General features: G+C 38.9%; 1 protein-coding gene across 1 annotated transcript in view; it reads right to left on the reverse strand.

The window, feature by feature from the left end:
• Abca12 (ATP binding cassette subfamily A member 12) overlaps positions 1 to 21,461 on the reverse strand; it is a 171,151-nt gene that overhangs the window by 99,936 nt on the left and 49,754 nt on the right. The window contains exons 4-7 of the mRNA XM_085838191.1: positions 10,869 to 10,960; positions 8,896 to 8,993; positions 6,197 to 6,382; positions 3,775 to 3,953 (exon numbers count right to left, since the gene is read on the reverse strand). Of these exons, the coding sequence (XP_085694317.1) occupies positions 3,775 to 3,953; positions 6,197 to 6,382; positions 8,896 to 8,993; positions 10,869 to 10,960 (555 nt within the window). The remainder of the gene's footprint in view (positions 1 to 3,774; positions 3,954 to 6,196; positions 6,383 to 8,895; positions 8,994 to 10,868; positions 10,961 to 21,461) is intronic.

Raw genomic sequence — 21,461 nt, forward strand, 5'->3', positions numbered from 1 at the left:
TCCGATGCTTCCATGAAACTAATTTGATTTGTTTTGCCTTTTCAGATGGATACAGTTTAAAAAGTTAAATAACTGGCCAGGCCTTTAATCCCAGCACTCAGGAGGCAGAGGCAAGCAGGGCTCTGTAAGTTCAAGGCAAATGTGGTGCAAAGAGTTAGTTCCAGGACAGCCAAAGCTACACAGAGGAAAAGCTAAATAACTTACCAAGGTTGCCTGGTTAGTAATAAGCAGAGCTGGTTTGGCTAATTTCCAAGTCTACTTTAGCATAAAATCTGCACCAATGTGGCAGGGAGGAGGAACAGAGGCCATTTATGCACAAAACCACAGACACGGCTGCCTTCTTACCCGAGGTGTGCTTAGAGTGTTCAGCCACAGGACTGTGGCTGTATTTTGTTCTCTTCTGCTTTCTCTGTGTAACAGTCAACATTTGAGACGTTTTTATATTCGCTCTAAGAACCTTGTCATTTGCACTGGGTCTTCAGTAGTATAATTCTAGCCTACTGAGAATCTCCTGGTTCTTTGAGTTGTTTCTGAACTCTGGTAACCATGGACACCAGCTGAATGGGCTCCATATTGTATTGATTTCAGCTAATTTACAGCCAATCTGGCTAGTTACCCTAACATCTCAATCTATTGTTTCAAAATGAAGGGCTGAACACTTGTCAATCTAATGATGACAGCCAGCATCATTTTTACTAATATTATTAATAAACCGTCAGCAAGCTGAATTTATTTTTATTAGATATTTTCTTCATTTACATTTCAAATGCTATTGCGAAAGTCCTCTATGCCCTCCCCCAGCCCTGCTCCCCAACCCAACCACTCCTGCTGAATTTATTTTTAGCAAGTTCAAGCACTAGTGATGCGGGCTCTCATCCTCTCTGAAGTACGTTGAGCCATGGATCAAGATATACTTCATAGATTTTTTTTTTTTACTTATCATATAAAAGGGAAATAAAAAGCAAGTCACTTTCTTCATAAAGATTTTTCAAGAGGTTCATGACTCATATCCCAGTGTAACCTTCTCCTCATAAAAGCTGGGAATCATGTAGAGTCTTTCATAGACCCTTTGGATATTGCTCATTTTTGCTAATTACTGTTGTAACCTTAACAGCATAATCTGATACTGAAGATGATTAAATTGAAAAGATTACAATCGAAAAAGACAAGCAAAAGAAGAAAGTGAAACTTTCTGGGCGGCTACTTGTCACTTTGTTTTGTGCAACAAAGAGTGAAATAAGGCAAAGAGGCAATAATTTGATGATGAAAATTTGAGGAAATTGTGGCTTTTAATGACATTGTCAACTTAGTAATAATAATTATTTATTTATTAAGATTTATTATAATTATAAGATTAGGATTTATTACAAAAAATACAATTTTTACTTTAAAATGGAATTGCAATGAAAAATAATCTGAGACATATTTAAAGTTTTCTAATAATCATATTTCAAAAAGCTAGAAAAAACAAAAAACTTGCTACACAATTTTAATACAGACTTCAATTTAGCTGAAAACATACAATCTCATAATTCAGCATTCAGTATTCTACATAAAAATTAGTAGAACATTTAAAATCTTTTATTGTACTGTACCTTCAAACTTCACATGTGTTTTATACCAGCACAGTAGGCACGTCAATGCGGATTCACTGTTAGCGTAAATCTCTGCATTATATTGTTTTTTTTTTCATTTTCAAGTGAAAGTATATGTTTTTAAAAATCAGGTAATGGATGAAACCCAAGCATATTGTTGCTAGAAGATATTGCTTTTTTATAGAATTATTCTGTATATAGTATGATGTGTACAAACGAGAGGGAGACCAGTTGTGGGGACCCATGTATGAGTTTGCAATTGCACACATCCAAGGACATAGCAATGGGGACCAGAAAAAGATTTTAGGATGTCTTCCTCCATCATTATACCATATTTCAGTGAAATTTACTGAACTTTCATATTTCTTACTGAACTGAGTTCAGCCAGGCTGACTCCTGGAATACACTGATCTCCTCCCCTAGAGATGAAATTATAGGTATACATAGCCATCTCAACATATTTATGTGAGGGATTTGAACTCAGGTCTTTACTCTTGTGTAGCAACTTTTTTTCCCCACTGAGCCATCTCCCCAGATCTGATAAGGATTATTTTTTAAAGGAATAATTTAGCGTAGGGATGAATTCAATGTTTTCTAATTAAAGACTGATCAGCCACATAAAGCTGTTGAAACTTAACACATTGGTATTCCCCTTTGAAGATTTATTTTTAATTATTTGTGACAGAGGGTATTATGTGCACATTAGTGAAGGTGTGCCTGGAGACCAGTGGAAGGTGTTGGACCCTCTGGAATTGGAGTCATAGGCGTTGTGAACTGCCTGATGGGGTACTGGGACTCGAACTCAGGCCTTCTGCAAGAAAATTATGTACTCTTAACCTCTGAGCCATCTCTCCAGCTCCAGACTATCACCACTCTCAATCGAGATGCTTTGCCCTGTGTTTAAATTCCATTAAACTTAGAGAATTTTGAAGAAGTAAAGCCACACATTCAAGATGCTCCAAACTCATTTAAAAGTTTTCTACTAACTAAATTAAGCACAAGTTTTAAAATTTTAAATTAAGGCTGTTGTCAGTTCCTCTGTCACCCTGACACATGCCAAGTATTCAGAACCCTCACTGATCATGATACCATAATAAAAATAACAAATATATAAATCAACAGAAATTTACCAGCTCATTAAAGAAACAATGTGGCTTAATTGGATCAAAGTCAAATGCCACTCTCTTGTAAAGGCAAGGAACAGAGTGGGAGGAAAAACTTACAAACCATGTATCTGATTAAGGAAAAATTTAAATCCATGTAGCCATATATGCCAAACAACGTCATCTCCACCTGTGCTAGCTAGTCTTCTGTCAACTTTACAGACAGAATCATATAAGAGGAGAGAACCTCAATTGAGAAAATGTCTCCATAATATCTTGCTGTAAAGGATTTCTTTTAGGTGATTGACAAGGGAGGGTCCTGCCAATTGTGGTTGGTGCCAATCCTGGGCTGGTAGTCATAGGTTCTATAAGAAATCAGGATGAGCAAGCCATGAGGAGCAAGGAATTAGCACCCATCCAGGGCCTCTCTATTAGCTCGTGTCTCTGGGAACCTGCCATTTGTGTTTCTGTCTTGACTTCCTCCAATGATGAACTGTGATGTGGAAGTGTAAGCTGAATAAGCCCTTTCCTCTCCAACTTGCTTTTGGGTCATGATGTTTCATCACAGCAATAGAAACGCCAACTAAGGCATCATCTGTTGGCTTAGAAAGGCCGTATGAGGGAAGTCAGTCCCATTGAGGTAACTAGACTGAGAAAGGGGCTATTTTATATTGAACGGTACAAACCCCACTGAGACATTTTATTCTTACTTAGCTTAGTGACATGTACACAGAGCTCAGATTGTCCCCAATGATCCTGTGTTACTGATCCAAGCTGGGTCTGCTCTGTGCCTCATTCTCAGAAACTCCAGGATACAAAAGGATACGAAGTTCTGAGGTGAGCATTCCTCTTGCTTCTTCATGGATGCCTGCTGACCTCAATGAGCAAACACAGTGTGTCTTTCTTCTACACTCAGCCGACACACTCACCTCCATTGCTAAAAGTCTCCAGCAGAATGCTCAAGGAGTGCTTTTCCAATGTTTGAATGACCTTCCTGACAGTACTTCTCACAGAAACGAGTTTTTAAAGACTTCTTTGTGAGCAATTGTATTCCAGTTAACGTTCCATCTATTTACCTGTTTGCCTTTTGAAGAACGCCAAATAGACTGCTCAATGAGGTGTCGTTCTGAAACACATCTGGTAAGCTCGACAGAAGTTGCCACACTTCTCTTTGCTGCTGCACTTGAGAGAAAAAGGACAGCACCTGGACAAGTCCCCGGAACACCCTCTTCTGATTGTCGGGGTCACTTGACATCTTCAAAAGCCAAACCACAGAGGAAAAAGATATGTTAGCATTTGTAATCGCATGGTTTACTGTCTTCTGAAAGATTAAAAAAAAAAAAACAGATTTTTCACATTCACGCTGTTTTCAAATCTTCACTCTGTTTGAAGCCATCTCTTTCTTGGAAAAACTGTGAACATCTCCCAAAATCATTGGATAATTTTTTCCCCTTTAGAGTCCCAGATATTAGCATATTTTAAGTTTGATTAACAAAATCGTATTGTTATAAAAATGGTCTAAGTGAGATATTAAGAAATTAAAGCTAACTTAATTAAAAAGAAAATGAACACGTTAATTTCTGAGTATTTTTCTTCTTTTATTTTATTGGTTCTTCGGGAATGTAATACAATGTGTTTTGCTTGTACTCATCCACTACCCCCCCCACACACCCACTTCCCTACCTAACCAACTTTGTGTCATCCTCTTTTTTTGTTTTCTTGCCCATCAAGTCCAACTTGTTCATACATTCCCTGATGAGCAGTTTCCCTCTGGAGTGTGGTCACCTTATCAGGAGCTACACTCTCAAAGAAAACTGACTCTTGCCCAGAATCTCTCAGTTGTCAATACCTCCTTGACTAGCACTGAGACACCATGATCACCTCTCCACTTCATACTGGGATGTAGTCTAACTTGAGCTTGTACAGGTCTTACGCATGCTTCCACAATCACCATGAATTCATATGTACAGCCTCTTTTATGTCCACAGGACCCCGAGTAGTGTTGTTTATTTTTTCCTTATAAAATTTCCTGGTAGCTGTAGCCGTATTATTCCCATATCTTCTACTAACTAAGATGCCTATTTTTGGTGGATTTTCATTAAAACTAATGTGTGTGGGAAAATGTCAGAAATATTTTATAGATATATTCATGTAGAAATATATTTACCAAAGTGCTTACTACCAGAGCTGTACATAATAGAATAAGGTGTTTCTAGATTCTGTTGCAAAGCTATGGACATTAGTTATAATGAACCCTTTACCTGATCACCACACTATCAATGATTGTACTTTATCAAAAAAACAGAAAAAATATGGCTTTTGGATCACATGATCCAGGTAATGTCTTCATAAATATTTCTTCATTACGTTCTCAACAAAAGCAATTCTGTTCATAACCCCATCCATACCAGTCAGGATGAACCTCCCATCTGTCTTAATTCGATTGGTTTTGAACAGTATATTTTTGGCAGACATGATCGAAGAATTTAAGTGAGGAAGTGTTTGTTTGTTTGTTTGTTTGTTTGTTTGTTGTTTTTGGTTCTTTTAGTACTGGGAGTTTGAACAAACCTTCTTCTCCTGAGATACATCTCCAGTCCTCTTACAATTCAAGGATGGGAGAGTTTCATATAATATTTGAGCTATTACAATGGTGTCCTTAACCTGGCCCTTTTGAAAACCACATTACTAAAAGATACAATTTAAAAAAATTAAAAGTCACTTTCAGTTTAATTTAAAGAACCAAGAGGGAAATGTTTAAATAGGCATGCTTTATTTATTCCTGTCTATAAAATTTGAGAATAATTCTGAATTTTTTCATACTTTTGCTACCTGTAGATTTCATTAAACTTAGCCTATCAGTGTTTTGATTTTAGCACCACAACTTAAGACTAGTATACACATATGTCATGGGCACTTTTATCAGAACAGAATTGGCTCTGATATGTAAGATTTGAGGAGCAAGGATAAATGATTCCATCAAAAGTCACCAAATGAAGTTTGATGTCGTGAGAAAAATAAAAAGACATCACCCATTTTTCTAACTTCGACAAGAATATGAGTCTTACAGTTGAATTATTAAACTTGCATTCTGTCCTATGTAACCATACTCCCAGGTCTCAGGGAACACACTCATTATTCAATAGAGAGCCAAGCCGTATTTCATCTGAGGTGTGTATGTACATTAGCCATATGAAATATTTCAAATTCAACATCAAATCATTTCAGTCCTGCATATCTTAATGATAAATATCCGGTACTTAACATCAAATCCTGGGTGTAAATGTTTATGTGTGAAGAAATTATGCTGAAGGTCTACAAATATTCCAATCAATATTTCCTAGTCTAAGTGGGCTGCAGAGTTGCTTAGTGACTCAGAGTGAGTAGTTTGGAGACCCAGAGAATTATGCATAAGATTTTGAATATATACAAACACATGTGTGTGTGCATATGTATAGATAGATAGAAATAGATAGATAGAGATATATAATCTGCACTCACCTGAGAGACTTGATATTTTAGTTCCTGGAGTGAAGACTCTAAAAGTGTCATGTTTGAAAGGCAAAATTTGTTGAAAACGTTTTTTCCTAGGGTGACCCAAGAGAAGGCATAGTCCGCAGTGTACCCAGGGTAGCTCTCACACAGCTCTCTTCGTATGTCTTCCGGAGTTGAATTTTGCTTCAGCAGCTAAAAGTATGTGAGAGAATTGGGGGGGGGGTGATATTAGAAAACATAAATAGGAAAAGATTTTCATCTTTAAGGTCACTGGCCTGTCTTCCCAACAGCGATCCTTAAAGTTCTGCCTTTTGAAACAATAACACACAATTGTGCCTGTGTGGAGCTGCAGAGGAAGAGTACGCATGAAGGTATACACTCTTGCCCTGGTTTTATTCGAATGGTTCATATTTCATTTATATAGCTGAATCTACTGCTTATGTTTGACCACAGAACATAAATGCACCCAATGTTTTCTGGCAAAATCCTTGTGAAGAAAAAACATATTAATTTTTCCTGCGTTTTGTGTGGCATAAGCTCAAGTGTGTTCACTCTGTGTTGTTTCTTATAAAATTGGTCATAGTCTTTCTTAGGACCGAAAGTGGGCAGATGGCTTACATTTCCTTTCAATTTCATGTGCAGAAAGATAAAAAAGGAAAAATATGAAAATGTTATTCAAATAGATAAGTCAAGCTAATTACAGCAAGCAATAATGGGAAATAACTTTCCTAATGGAATCATTGTAACTGGCCAATGGTTTCCATAGTACAGAAGAACCACAGAAACACTCCTCTAGCCACGATATTGATCACCATAATAGTTTATGTGTTTGCAATGTTAATTGCATTTAACTGTAATACTCAAGGGTTTCCTTCAAGTAGCTAACTCATATGACCCTATGAGGTAATGGCTAACTCCATTCTCCCCTTAAGTTTACATCATGAAATTTATACTCTCTTCCCCAGCAACTTAACTTCTAAGCATAATGGAACAAGACAGGATCCACTTATCTGGGCAGCATTGGAAGTGCTAGGTTTTCTGGTCATTCATCCACAGCCCTGATCTAACATTACATATAAACTCACCCTGAAGTGATTTCTCTACTCATTCCTGCAAGGGTTGCAGAAAGCAGCAAAGAAAAAGAAAGGAATTAGAGAGATTGCTGACACAGGCATCAATATGTCATCCTAATTCTTACATCCTTGCCTTGTTCCAACTACTCGAAAAATATGTGTCCATATATACAAAATTCACTTGGGGCTTCCATCTCTGGAATATGCGGCTTTGTGTTGTCTCACAAAATTCTAAACTCTTATCCCATATGAAACAGAGACCTTGGAAGTTCCAATAGAGTGAAGCAGTAATTTTGAGAACAGTGTTTCTATTCTATTCATTACAGAAATTGTCTGATCCAATACAAACTCCTAAGAAGCAAGAAGAAAACATAAATGGAATAGTACAGATTTTCCTTGTGACCCAGTAAGGGGAGGACTTAGGCTGGAACTAATTGGAAATGCTTAGGAACTCCAAGTCACCAAGGGAGCCTTGGCAATCATGAATGTGACAGAATATCAATGTTCAATGTCTAGAATACACATACTATAATGTCTAGATTATATATAATATAGTAAGAAAGTCTTCTATCACAACCAGCACAGGAAAGGTCTGCAGAATTATTGATTATGGTGTCTTTCCATAAAATCATTTATTGTGCTATTTCTGCTTATTTATATGATTTGGTTTGATAGGAAATGACTCAGTTCAATGAGATGCCTCTGTTACATACAATGTTAAACCAAGAGTCAGTAATAAACTCACAGTGAGCATTAGTGGTTAGGATTACTGGAATGGGGATAAATGTCAGGGGCATGTCTTATGATACAAATGGGAGAAATGCCTGCTACCTAGATAAAGTGTGTGAGAGAGAAACAGGGAGAGAAGACGAGATGGGGAGAGAAAAGCAAGATGATGCAGGTAAGCCATATTTAATCCAAAATAGTATCAATATATGTTCCAAGGTGGCTGGAAGATATCAAGAAATAGAGAATGTAGTTACCTGCAGACTGTTGTTCTTTAAAGCCATTCAAATCCATCTTCTATACACACACATACTCAGAGAGAGAGAGAGACAGAGGCAGAGACAGAGACAGAGACCAGAGAAAAGAGAGCTTATAGCCTGCCAGCTCATACCTCTTATAAAAGTGTGTTTATTATCTTTAAATCTGAGCAATCATAAAATAGTTTATGTCTGGGAAACAGAAAACTCCATAGGTAAACTCTCTACCATATGCTAAGGAAAAAAAATATTTCAAGGACAAAAAAATATTTCTACTTAGTGGGGATTTCTGTAGCTCTAATTTGCCCAAAGGTATTAGTGTGGATGAAGCATCAGATGCAGTTTTACAGCTTCATTTTTTATTTCCTTGCTTCATAAAATTGAAAGATCACATCAAATACTACATGATTTCTTAGTAAGTCAAAACTGTAAGTTCAATTAAGGGACTTACCAGGGCAGTAAATAAATGCCCAAGGCCTTAAGGAATTTGCAATGAATTAAAATTAAGCTATGATTGGAAAGTGTCCAAGAAAAGAACCTGCCTGAGATAGTACTTAAATTGGAGATATTCTGTAAACCTCTTCCTGCTTGGGAGATACCTCCACCAATATAAAATATGTTTGTCCATTGCAAAAATAAATGAAGTTACCTTTTCCAAACCAAGGATGCGTGTAAGCAATTGGCTACCATTGAAATTTTCTGTGCCTGTTCCTTCCAAATCATAGCTCGGTCTTGGAGGTACTGTGGCTGTGATAGAAGGAAGAAATTTAAATACACACATACACATATGCTTGCAACTGGGCACAGTCACATAAGATTGCATAGCTATGCTCTGTAACCTCATGTGCCCCACAGCAAGAATGTGCTCACATATGACTCTCCCATGAACATTTCATGGTGGCAAAATGGCAGATTTTCTAAGTTTTTCTTTCCTCATAAAATTGTCATGGTTTCAGTCCGCTCTTCTATTTCCACAAACACACACAAACATTTTGATAGCATTTGCATTCATTCCAGTTTCTGCCATTAAACTTCCTCACCAGTGTTATGGCCCAATAAACAGAATCATTTCTGTGTGGGCTTAGAGGATTGAGGTGCCATGACCAGCTTCATAGATCCATCATCTCCAACATCTGTTCCAAGGACCAACCAGTGCACATCTGGTGATAATGGTCTTTCTTTTTAATGATCCAACTGGGATGCTGAAATCTGCTTAGTATCATAAATCCCTCCTCCCCAAAGTGGTTCCTGAATGATACTTTCGATCAAATAGATAGGATGAAGCAATTCGTTTAGACTATAATATATTCTAACTAAGAAGTTCCCAAAGTGGCTTTGTCTAAATCGACTTATAATGTGGTATAGTTTTCTGAGTATAGAGTATTAACTACGTAGTGTAGATTCATATCTACACCATGAATATCTAGAAAGCAAGCATGTTCATTTTTATAAATATTGGGCATAAGTATTCGTTATCTTCACAACAGAAAGTATCAGCATTTAAAGATACCAGTTGCATATTTCAGGAGGACCTTTATTTTAGTGCCTATAGGGTTGAATAAGTTACCATGTGATTTCTCTAGACTCGGGCAATCTATTTATTAAATAACTATCCAGGAGCAGCTGCATGATCTGTAGATACTGAGCAGAACAGAGCTCACTAGACTGTGAGACTGATATTACTTCTGCTGTGCCTAAACCTACTCAAGCAGATCACCACAGATCAGTCATCATAACATTATTCACTCCTGAGACGATTGCCCAATGTATTGCCTATCATAGATGTAAATATTCTATTAATGTGATCCTTCTTTGCCCCCAAAGGAGCAGCCAAATTCCAACACGCCAGGAACTTTGTTCTGTTCCCTAGTGTGTGCCCAGTCCCTAATGTACCAAGTAGGAGATAGCATACACCTAATTCATATTTGCCAATAGAATGTAAAACAGTCCTCTCGGTTGAGGGTTTGGGGTTCTAATTAGTGTTTCTTCAAGGCATCAGCATCACTTATGTAAAAAGTTAGAAATTTGTGGTTTTACAAAGCAACTGATGAATTTCAAGGCTCACACAAATTTGAAGGGTTCTGGCTTTATATGAAGCACGCTCAAATTGAAGACTTTGAAACCTGGCATGAAGGGGTAGAAAGAAGCCTACAGCTCAAAGATGACTGGACATCATCTGTCAAATACCTATTGCTCTTATGATCTAGTGCTTAAGCTCACTGGGCTTCATGATCTTCTCCTGTTAAAATGAAAGTTTTGACAAATCTGTGAAGTATTTGACGATCATTTTTGTTGATGGAAATTCCATCCACTACAGTTCTATTTATTTTGCAGGTGAAGTCCTGACTCAACTCTGGGACTTGATGCAATTCTCAATATCTAGGTGTTCCTTCCTATAGAGCGTTTCAGTCAGAACTTAATTTCTACTTGTTCTGAAGAAAGAATTCTGCACAACCATACTGCCACATTCAGGCAACCATGGGGAATCCTGGGGTCCTTTAGGGGCAATCTAAGCACTCCATTTTTATTTGAAAATCTGAAATTGAAACCTTTTAAAGAGTATCCCTTTTGCTGACTGTTCCAAAAATCTATTCGAAGCCTTACAAGAGAGAGCTGGCTTACCCAATGATGTGTGACTTCTTTCTGGAACTTGGGTGCTCCGGAGTGATAAATTGCTGTCCCTCTTCGGGTTGGATGGCTTTTTCAGAATTTCGCTAGAGAAGAAAAAGCAAGAACTCTCTGACTTTGTCCACATTAATTTCAGTTAACTAAAGCAATGTATTATGCAGAAGGTTCAGGGCTCCAAGGACTTGCAAATTTCTCACCTATTTTCTAGAATATTAAAGGATGGGGTCACTTAACCAATGTACCAATGAGCAGATAAGGTTTCCTGCCTGGTAAACTTTTAGTCTTTGATAATGGACTAGATGAGACTTTAAATTAGTCATTAGTATTATATTCTTGTAAAAAGAACTTACTTGAATAAAGCATTGCAGGCAAACACTGAAAGTATTTATGATATTCTTTTTCTTATTCAAAAGATGGCAGGTCCCAAGTACAGAAGTCATGGTTTGAAGACAGAAACAAGGCCTTATTGTTTGTCACATATTTAAAAAAAAAAAGTCTACTGCATTTAATTATGGATGGCGTTTTGATTCAAAGGAGACTAGTACTTACAGACAGATTCAAGGAAAAAAAAGAATAAACATTTGGTAAGTATCTAGTATGTGCCAGGAGCACAGTGGGACCGATGCCCATATAGGTGGTGCTAGGTATAAACAGATAACATTAAGCGACATTTCTAATTCCACCAAATATGTCAGTGTGGTGACAAATGCATTATGAGGCCAGCTATTCCCATGTCACATAGCCATGCTAGCTTGGAAATATTATTGAATTTTCTCAACTTTAGTAGCCACCATTTTAAGAATGCACTTCCTATATTTATGACTAGTACTGAAATGCAAACACACACACACACACACACACACACACACACACACGAGAGAGAGAGAGAGAGAGAGAGAGACAGAGAGACAGAGAGAGAGACAGAGACAGGGAGAGGGAGAGGGAAAGAGAGAGAGAGAGAGAGAGAGAGCAAATAAACATATTTTCTTCCATTTTTTCAGTATTGAGGATTGAATTTAGGACTTCATGTGCACCAGGCCAGAACTTGACCAGTGAGACATAATGGCCAATTCCAAAATGGAAGCAATGATATTTTCCTGAAAATTAGATACAACTAAAAACAAGCACTTAAAACAGATGTGTCTCTTCCAAAAACAGAATACCTCAACGGAAATCATTTTCAGAATTCTGGGAAGTTGGTGAATTGTATGTGGTTGTTTATGAAGTGCACAATTAAGATACATAAAGATGGCAAGAAATTCTACTTATAATTGCATTTCAGCCAGACTCCTGCTTTATAAGGCAGATCTTAGCAATTTCTAATTGGGAAGCTGTGTTCAGTGGTGGGTTTTGTTTTGGTGTCTTCTTTTTATAAAAATGGTAAGAAGAGGTAACATTTGTTTCCAGTCCCCAGTGTTTTTCCAATATTCTCCTTAAAATGTACTGGTTGCTCCAAAAGTTCTGCATTCTTAATGCACACTTGAATTATTCATGGCCATGACTATATTCCCCTAAATCTTTTTACATTCCTTATGCTGACTATTTGGATGGAAAAGCCATTCAGATGAAAATAAGAACTGACCTGATCCTTCCCCTTCTCTCTCTCTCTCAAAAAAAAAGAAGTGTTAGAAAGTTGGAGAAAGTTGGGTTTATTTCACTTTTTTTCCTTGACTTTTTTTTCTCCAGTCCAGCTTGTAACTCTATAAGGAAGACCACTGAATATCAACACATTTTTAAAATAAAGAAAAAATAAAAACAACAAAAACACCCTACCTTCATAAAAATTTTAAGGACCAGGGACAGGAAAAACAATCTGAGGAGACTGAAGAAGATCAAAATAGCAAAGGAGAGCCAAGGGCAGAATAACAAACAGGAGGAAAGAGGGAGAAAGAGGTGGGCAGTGGGGAACTGTGGTCTTGGGGAAGCAAGGCTACTTCTGCCACACAGAGCCAGGCTACTCAGCTTGTCTTGTCACTTAACAGCCCTGACCTGACTCCTGCCAAGATGACAGCTCCTTCCATGCCTGGCCATCAGTGAAGTTCTGGTTCCAGACAAAGAGCTATGGAGGTTCCGGTTCTGGGAGAATTCTCCCTAAACCAGAAAGTACCATGCCCACCATGCCCACTTCCTTCTGAGAGGCTGGGCTGTGGCAGCACAGAGTTAGAATATTGTATGTACCCTCCTGTTTGTCCTCTGGAAAAATCGCCCAGTTTTATTTCATATAGATATTATAAGTTGAAATACAACTTCTGTCAAAGGTCATTTTGTTACCCCTCTCAGAAAACACAAAAAGGGGTAGAAATGAAGCCAGCTTTCCTGAGTGGCATGCTCTGAGCTTTCTAATGGGCACAATTAGAGAGCATCAGGAGAGGAACATTGCCCTGTTACTTCCATAATTGATTCCTGCATTTTTAAATGGCATAACTTCTGCATTTTAGGCTGTGACACCTTGGATACCAGGGAGCAAGCATCATGACACATTCACCTCTTCATTTTAGGATCTAATGCAGCCCACCTAGCCCTGGACCATTCGATCCAATGGCTGATTTAATAAAGAGACAGTCGTGCTGGGATGTGGATAACACACATTGATTGGAGTTGGGGAAACTAGAAATCTCAGTACTGTTTCTTCCTAAAGGGTTCTCGGATATTGTTTCCCTCATCTGTATGTTAGGGACATGAACTAACTTGAAACAGGTAAACTAAGCATCCATGTGGGACCGCTCACCATAGGCATGTTCAAGTCTGCAGGCATGCTTGCAGAAGGTAACACCCAGCAGTGGCATTGCAGACCTAGACACGTAATGGCACCCCTCCCTAGCCCTGCTCACCATTAGCTAACCAACATGTATTAAGTTCTGTTCTGTATCATCACAATGAGCAAATCAAATAGGAAAATCAAGAGTTTTGATCCGATCATGAGAAGAGGAGCTAAGCAAAAAACAAATACAGAGGACCATAAAAAAATATGATGGGGCCACTAAATTGGAGCTATTATTGGTCATATTTGTAGAGCATAGCCGTTAGATTCACAACCTTAATATGAGCCCTTGTTACCTGATTTTTTCCTTCATTGTCCCACTACCCTACTCCCTAAGCCATGCCTAAGAATGCCTTACTTGCTTCTCTCAGAGGGTATTTAACAACACAGTGTCTACAGACATAGTCATTTGTCACTACCTCAGACAGGATACACTTGGTATTTAGTAGGCAGAGGCTAGTGATGATGCTATACCCTCCAACACACTGCACAACAATGAATTGTCTGTTCCAAGTATCCCCTGTACCAAAGCTGAAAAAGGCTGCAGGAGTCTGACAGCTGGGTGTGATCTCATGTGGATAACGCATGCCCATTCACACTTACAGGACACCAACTTAGGAGGCTTAAAGTTCCTATTCAGGAGCTCTGAATAGCTGTAATGAACTCATTTGACATCCATCTCATATGGGATAGCTCTGGGAGTAGATGAACGCATTATGCAAAATGTAGATGGCCTCTGAATTTGACACATAGGGCCATGTGATTCGAGAAAAATTATCCTTGGAAGTGAGTCAACAATGTCTGACACACATTAGCAAGTGATCCATAGCATTATTTAACGGACCTTCATTGGTCTAAGATGTGTGTATGCATACCATAGAGTTGATTGAGGACCTTTCTTCTAACATACCAGAGATGAGGGCTTTGCCTCAGTGGCATTTATGAAGATCTCTTTGGAGCAGAATTCAATAAAGAAACATGTTTTGTATTAAAATTTCCACTCAGTTATGATGAAAACTTAACCCAGAATAGACTTGACTTCTCAGATATGTCTACCAAGAGCTACATTTGGGAAATGTCACATTTATCTATATATGTCATCATAATAGGATTTCTGCACTTGTACCGAGTGTCAGTGTTTCCTGTGAGAGAGAACGACTACCTGGATAGGTAATGTCTGTGTGCCACAGTGAAGTCTGTCTATAAAAAGCCCTCTTACTAGGAAAGACATATGGCCCATCCTAGAAAGAAGCATCTGACATTCTTTTTTTATCTCTAAGGGTTAGTTAAAATTTTGTAAGTTATTTTTTACTTCTCCTAGGAATCATAATCATATGTAGTGACATCTGGAAGGAAAATGTGCTGTAAGGCTGCATCTGATCCCAGTTCCGCATGTCATTCATCATTGACTTAACAACAGATAGACTCAGGACACTATGGTGGCCATGGAGTCATCCACGCTTACTTGATACAGTTGGTCTTCCTGGGTATCCCTGAGCTGAAGCCAGTCACATAAAATGTTAATTGATTTAACTATCTCTCTGATTTTACTCTGACCTTCATTCTTCAAGGGTCGACCACCACTTCAGATATAATACCTGCCTGTCCCTTTCTAAACCATTCTCATTTATATCACCCAGATATAATCAAGATTTATATATTCCTTAATATGTTGACCTATCCTAGGGTTTTAATAATCATTGGAAGGCCTTTGGGTTTATATTATCTAACTAGAACAAGTATATGTCTAAAAGTTTTTCAAGGTCCTGTGTTGAGTGGATGAGGAAGGCTGTTAGAGAAGACAAGTGTTAGGAATGTGGGAATAGAGAGGAAGAGGCAGCACCAGTGACTTTTCAATGACAATGTGCAGTTACGCTCTACACAGACACAGAATAGATGCAGCAACACTGAGGAAATTCATGAAAATCACAGATGTCCTTCAACAGAGGAATGGATACAGAAAATGGGGTATATTTACACAATGGAGTACTACTCAGCCATTAAAAAATGATGAATTCATGAAATTCTTAGGCAAATAGATAGAACTAGAAAATATCATCCTGAGTGAGGTAACCTGGTCACAAAAGAACACACATGGTATGCACTCACTGATAAGTGGATATTAGCCCAAAAGCTCCAAATAACCAGGATACAATTCACAGACCACATGAAGCTCAATAAGAAGGATAACCAACAATGTAGGAGTGTTCCTCTTTCTCCACATCCTCGCCAGCATCTGCTGTCACCTGAATTTTTCATCTTAGCCATTCTGACTGGTGTGAGGTGGAATCTCAGGGTTGTTTTGATTTGCATTTCCCTGATGATTAAGGATGTTGAACATTTTTTCAGGTGCTTCCCTGCCATTCGGTATTCCTCAGGTGAGAATTCTTTGTTCAGTTCTGAGCCCCATTTTTAATGGGGTTATTTGATTTTCTGGAGTCCACCTTCTTGAGTTCTTTATATATATTGGATATTAGTCCCCTATCTGATTTAGGATAGGTAAAGATCCTTTCCCAATCTGTTGGTGGTCTTTTTGTCTTATTGACGGTGTCTTTTGCCTTGCAGAAGCTTTGCAGTTTCATGAGGTCCCATTTGTCAATTCTCGATCTTACAGCACAAGCCATTGCTGTTCTATTCAGGAATCTTTTCCCTGTGCCCATATCTTCAAGGTTTTTCCCCACTTTCTCCTCTATAAGTTTCAGTGTCTCTGGTTTTATGTGAAGTTCCTTGATCCACTTAGATTTGACCTTAGTACAAGGAGATAGGAATGGATCGATTCACATTCTTTTACATTGTTGGTGGGATTGCAAGCTTGTACAACCACTCTGGAAATCAGTCTGGCGGTTCCTTAGAAAATTGGACATAGTACTACCGGAGGATCCAGCAATACCTCTCCTGGGCATATATCCAGAAGATGTCCCAACTGGTAAGAAGGACAAATGCTCCACTATGTTCATAGCAGCCTTATTTATAATAGCCAGAAGCTGGGAAGAACCCAGATGCCCCTCAACAGAGGAATGGATACAGAAAATGTGGTACATTTACACAATTGAGTACTACTCAGCTATTAAAAAGAATGAATTTATGAAATTCCTAGGCAAATGGATGGACCTGGAGGGCATCATCCTGAGTGAGGTAACCCAATCACAAAGAAACTCACACAATATGTACTCACTGATAAGTGGATATTAGCCCAAAACTTAGGATACCCAAGATATAAGATACAGTTTGCTAAACACATGAAACTCAAGAAGAATGAAGACTGAAGTGTGGACGCTATGCCCCTCCTTAGAATTGGGAACAGAACACCCATGGAAGGAGTTACAGAGACAAAGTTTGGAGCTGTGACGAAAGGATAGACCATCTAGAGACTGCCATATCCAGAGATCCATCCCATGATCAGCATCCAAATGCTGACACCATTGCATTCACTAGCAAGATTTTGCTGAAAGGACCCAGATATAGCTGTCTCTTGTGAGACTATGCCGGGGCCTGGCAAACACAGAAGTGGATGCTCACAGTCAGCTAGTGAATGGATCACAGGGCCCCCAATGGAGGAGCTGGAGAAATACCCAAGGAGCTGAAGGGATCCGCAACCCTATGGGTGGAACAACATTATGAACTAACCAGTACCCCAGAGCTCTTGACTCTAGCTGCATATGTGTCAAAAGATGGCCTAGTCGGCCATCACTGGAAAGAGAGGCCCATTGGACATGCAAACTTTATATGCCCCAGTACAGGGGAACGTCAGGGCCAAAAAAAATGGGAATGGGTGGGAAGGGAAGTAGGGGAGAGGGTATGGGGGACTTTTGGGATAGCATTGGAAATGTAATTGAGGAAAAGATGTAATAAAAAAAATAGACACTCCAAAAAAAAAAAAAAAAGAAGGATAACCAAAGTGAGGGTGCTTCAGTGCTTCTTAGAAGGAGAACAAAATACACACAGGAGCAAATATGGAGATAAAGTATAGAGCAGAAACTAAAGGAAAGGCCACCCAGAGACTGTCCCACCTGGGGATTCATCCCATATACAGTTACCAAACCCAGACACTATTGTGGATGCCAAGAAGTGCATGCTGAAAGGAGCCTGATATGGCTGTCTCCTGAGAGGTCCTGCCAGTGCCTTACAAATATAGAGGCAGATGTTAGCAGCCAACCATTGGACTGAGTGTGGGGTCCCTAATACAGGAGTTAGAGAAGGGACTGAAGGACTTGAAGGGGTTTGCAACCCCACAGGAAGAATAACAATATGAATTAACCAGATTCCCCCAGAAATCCAGGGACTAAGCCATCAAAAAAGGAGTACACATAGCTCCAGCTGCATATGTAGCAGAGGGTGGCCTTGTCATGCATCAATGGGAGGAGAGGTCCTTGGTCCTATGAAGGCTAGATAGATGCCCCAGTGTAGGGAAATTGAGGGCGGGAGGTGGGAGTGGGTGGGTGGGTGGAGGAACATCCTCAGAAGCAGGAGGAGGGATGATGGAATAGGGGGTTTCTGGGAGAGAGGGAAACTGGAAAAGGGGATAACATTTGAAATGTAAATAAAGAAAATATCCAATTTTTAAAAATATCCAATTTAAAAATTTCCTGTCTCTCCATGCTGATTAATCCATGCCGTCATCTATTTCTTTTTCCACTAAGTTCTAGGACTCTTTCTCTTTGGTTTATCCTAAACACATCTACTATTCTATCTAACACAGCCACACCTTCTATTCTTAGTGAAGGAGCCCTTGTTAGCACAATTTCACATGCACACACACACACATAGTGTGTGTGTGTGTGTGTGTGTGATATTAAAGCTTGAGCCAATCGCTTTGGCACATGCTAGGCAAGAATTGAGCTGCAGCCTCAGCACTCAAAGGCAGCCCCTGGAAGAACTCTCTTGCCATCTTCCTACCCAAATTTACTTCTACCCTAATGATACATCTAACAGCAAGATCCACAATGTTTTAAGAAAGCTGTGTGACTAGTCACCATTAATGTGTAATGTTCTGGGCATAGTGAGAGCCAAGAACAAATATTCATCACATTTACCATATTATGTGATCGTTTGACTGTTATTTTGTCTCTCTGCTTCTCCCTCCGAGGTTCTAAATTCTTGTTGAGCATGAAATGTGCATAATTCATCTCCGAATCTGCAGCAGCTTGCATCATCTGTAGTACGTTTTGTGGAGTCAATCTGGCTGAAAAACTGGTCTATGTGACAGCTAATGCATCTTTCCAGTTTGTTCTTAGAGAAATGAATTTTAACCTCTATTTTAACACCAATTCCACTTAAAATGACTATAGTTTAAAATTAAAACAACATAGGAACTATATATACATCCTATTTCATCTTTACAGTCAAACTGTCCTAACCTCCTTCCTCCTAATCTTGTTTCCAATGTTCTCCGATTCATCTCAAAACTCAGTTATATTTTCTGACACACACACACACACAAATTCAGGGATCTTCAAACAGGATCAAGGACATGAATTCACAAGCCTTGGTCATGGAAAAGTATGATCAAGGATAGGCATGAAATCTGTAGAGTCAGACGAACCTCTCCCCAGAGTCCCCAGCAATGATGAATCACTTCTTCAAATAATGACCCTGTGAGCTCTGAGGGGGTGATCTCTGCCCTTCACTGACTGTGTGAGCAATGGCATGGGCCAGAGGTTCCCATTGTGTGATGTATTCTTAGACATGCATAGGGAAGAAGTACAGGGGTAATCTCTGTGATGTCAAACTATCCATCGCTCTAGGGAACAAGAAAGCTGTGTATATATATATAACCATCCCTTTGCCAGACAGACGCTGAATTCAACATCTTTGTTGTTGTTGTCATTGCTGTATTTTCTTTTTTCCTTTCATTGTGAAGCTAATGCCTAGAGGAGTATGAACTTAATAACAGAAGTCTAGTGTCCAAATCAAAGTTGCATCATAACACCAGGCCACCGGCCAGGCAGCAATGACTGCAGCGTGATTGTATCTTTCATAAGAACATCTATTAAAGCCAGCATCTCGGACCTCTTTTGATGCCACCAAAGGTGTTTCTTTCCTCTCTCTGAGACCAGAAGAGGAAGACTGTTTGGTGTTTTAATGAGGCCTGCTGGTGAATCTTCCTTCACCAAAGAGAAGCAATTTGGGAGTTTATAGAGTAACCAGGTGCCAGTTTCATTGCAAGACTGTATAAAGCATAAAAGTTAATAGCATGCCGGGAAATATTATTAATACCATTTTATTATTGTACATAATTTCCTAAATTAAGCTCCAGTTAGTTCAGAAAATACTGAATGTGCAGCAATATGCAATGAAGTAGATAAATAACCTGGAGGTTAGAAAATCATTTTAAATAGCAAACACAAGCGATTGCATTTGACTCTCTACCCTAGGACATAGGAACATCCCCCTTTGGGGAAAAATGTATTACTTCCATGAGGCCCCTGTGACAGGTAGAAAATGCCATAAAGAAGAAAGTCTTAATAGGTCGGAAGGTAGGTAGATAGATAGATAGACAGACAGACAGACAGATAGACAGACAGATAGATAAACAGGTAGATGAATAAACATTAAATATCCCAATGTCTTCTCTAATGCTCAGGTTGTAAAACATCCATTTCAAGCAACTGTCCCTCACATGGCTTCCTTTTTATCAATGAAGATTGCATTCTTCCTTAAGTGTGGAGAAGGTATTCCTTAGGTATTTTCTTAAGCCTTTTCAAGGAACAGAAGGATTTTGTCTTCTCTATCTCTGAGTCATTGGGAATGGTGTCTGGCCTGCGGAAGTATCGACATGATTTGTTGAAAAGCAATAAAACGCATGAGAATTACCAACCCAAATGCAACAATTGCACCTTCTGAGTTGGTTCTCATGATAATTCTTGACATGTTTACAGTTTATGCTTAAAAGGTTGCAGTCTATCTTTCTGAAACTGTCAGTCATTTTATAGGATGATGGCCAAAACAATGCTGATACAATTCAAGGAGAAGTTGTGCTACATGCTAAGGAATTTAACATTCAAGTTTGAGAGCCATCTATCTCTAATCCTTTATTCAGTGACCCTTTTTAAAAATAAAAATCTGTAACTGTTATCTCACAGTTGAATTAAATTACAATATCGTTTACAGTTCTATTGACAAGGAGACTCCTGGGCATCTCTTTAAGATTAGATTTCCAGGGAGAAAAGCTGAGGTTGTAAATGATAAGGCTGTAATTGGTCTCTATTGTCTATCTTCATTCTTTAGCTGTTTCTCACATCATAAAACAGACCGTGAATTAACCCCATTTAAAGGTTTTTGTTTAATGCTGTATTTTAGGGGTCGAGGTTCTCTGTGTAGCCCTGGCTGTTGTAGAACTAGCTTTGACTGGCCTTGAACTTAGAGATCTACCTGCCTCTGCTTTCTGACTATTGGTACTAAAGGCGTGCACCACCACCACCTCCTGGCTGATGACTGTACTTTCAACGTTATCAGTTTGCATTTTGAGACCTTCAGCTTTCTTATTTGCACTTCCTGTTTTTCATTATAACTTGAAGGACCACATTTAGTAATATAAATGCATCATGATTCCTGGAGATGAGTCCCGACTCTTTATATCTGTGACTGAGTCTTAGGACTATGTGTAGAAAGGTACAGAGAATCTTTGAGGGAAGCAAAATAGAACCTCAGCCATTCATCTTAAGACAGAAAATCTGAGGGCCTTACCGACTCAGAATAAAAAGAATGTGCACAACCTTTCCTAATACTGGGACTTCGGTGTACACTCACTCCGCTCTTTCACAGTCCCAGCCACTCACACAGGAAATGAACGTCCACATGGATGGATAGACTGGTTGTTTCCCAGG

This window comes from Mus caroli, unplaced genomic scaffold (assembly GCF_978045245.1).
Source record: "Mus caroli unplaced genomic scaffold, Mus_caroli_1 scaffold_1, whole genome shotgun sequence".
In the NCBI taxonomy this organism is placed as follows: domain Eukaryota; kingdom Metazoa; phylum Chordata; class Mammalia; order Rodentia; family Muridae; genus Mus; species Mus caroli.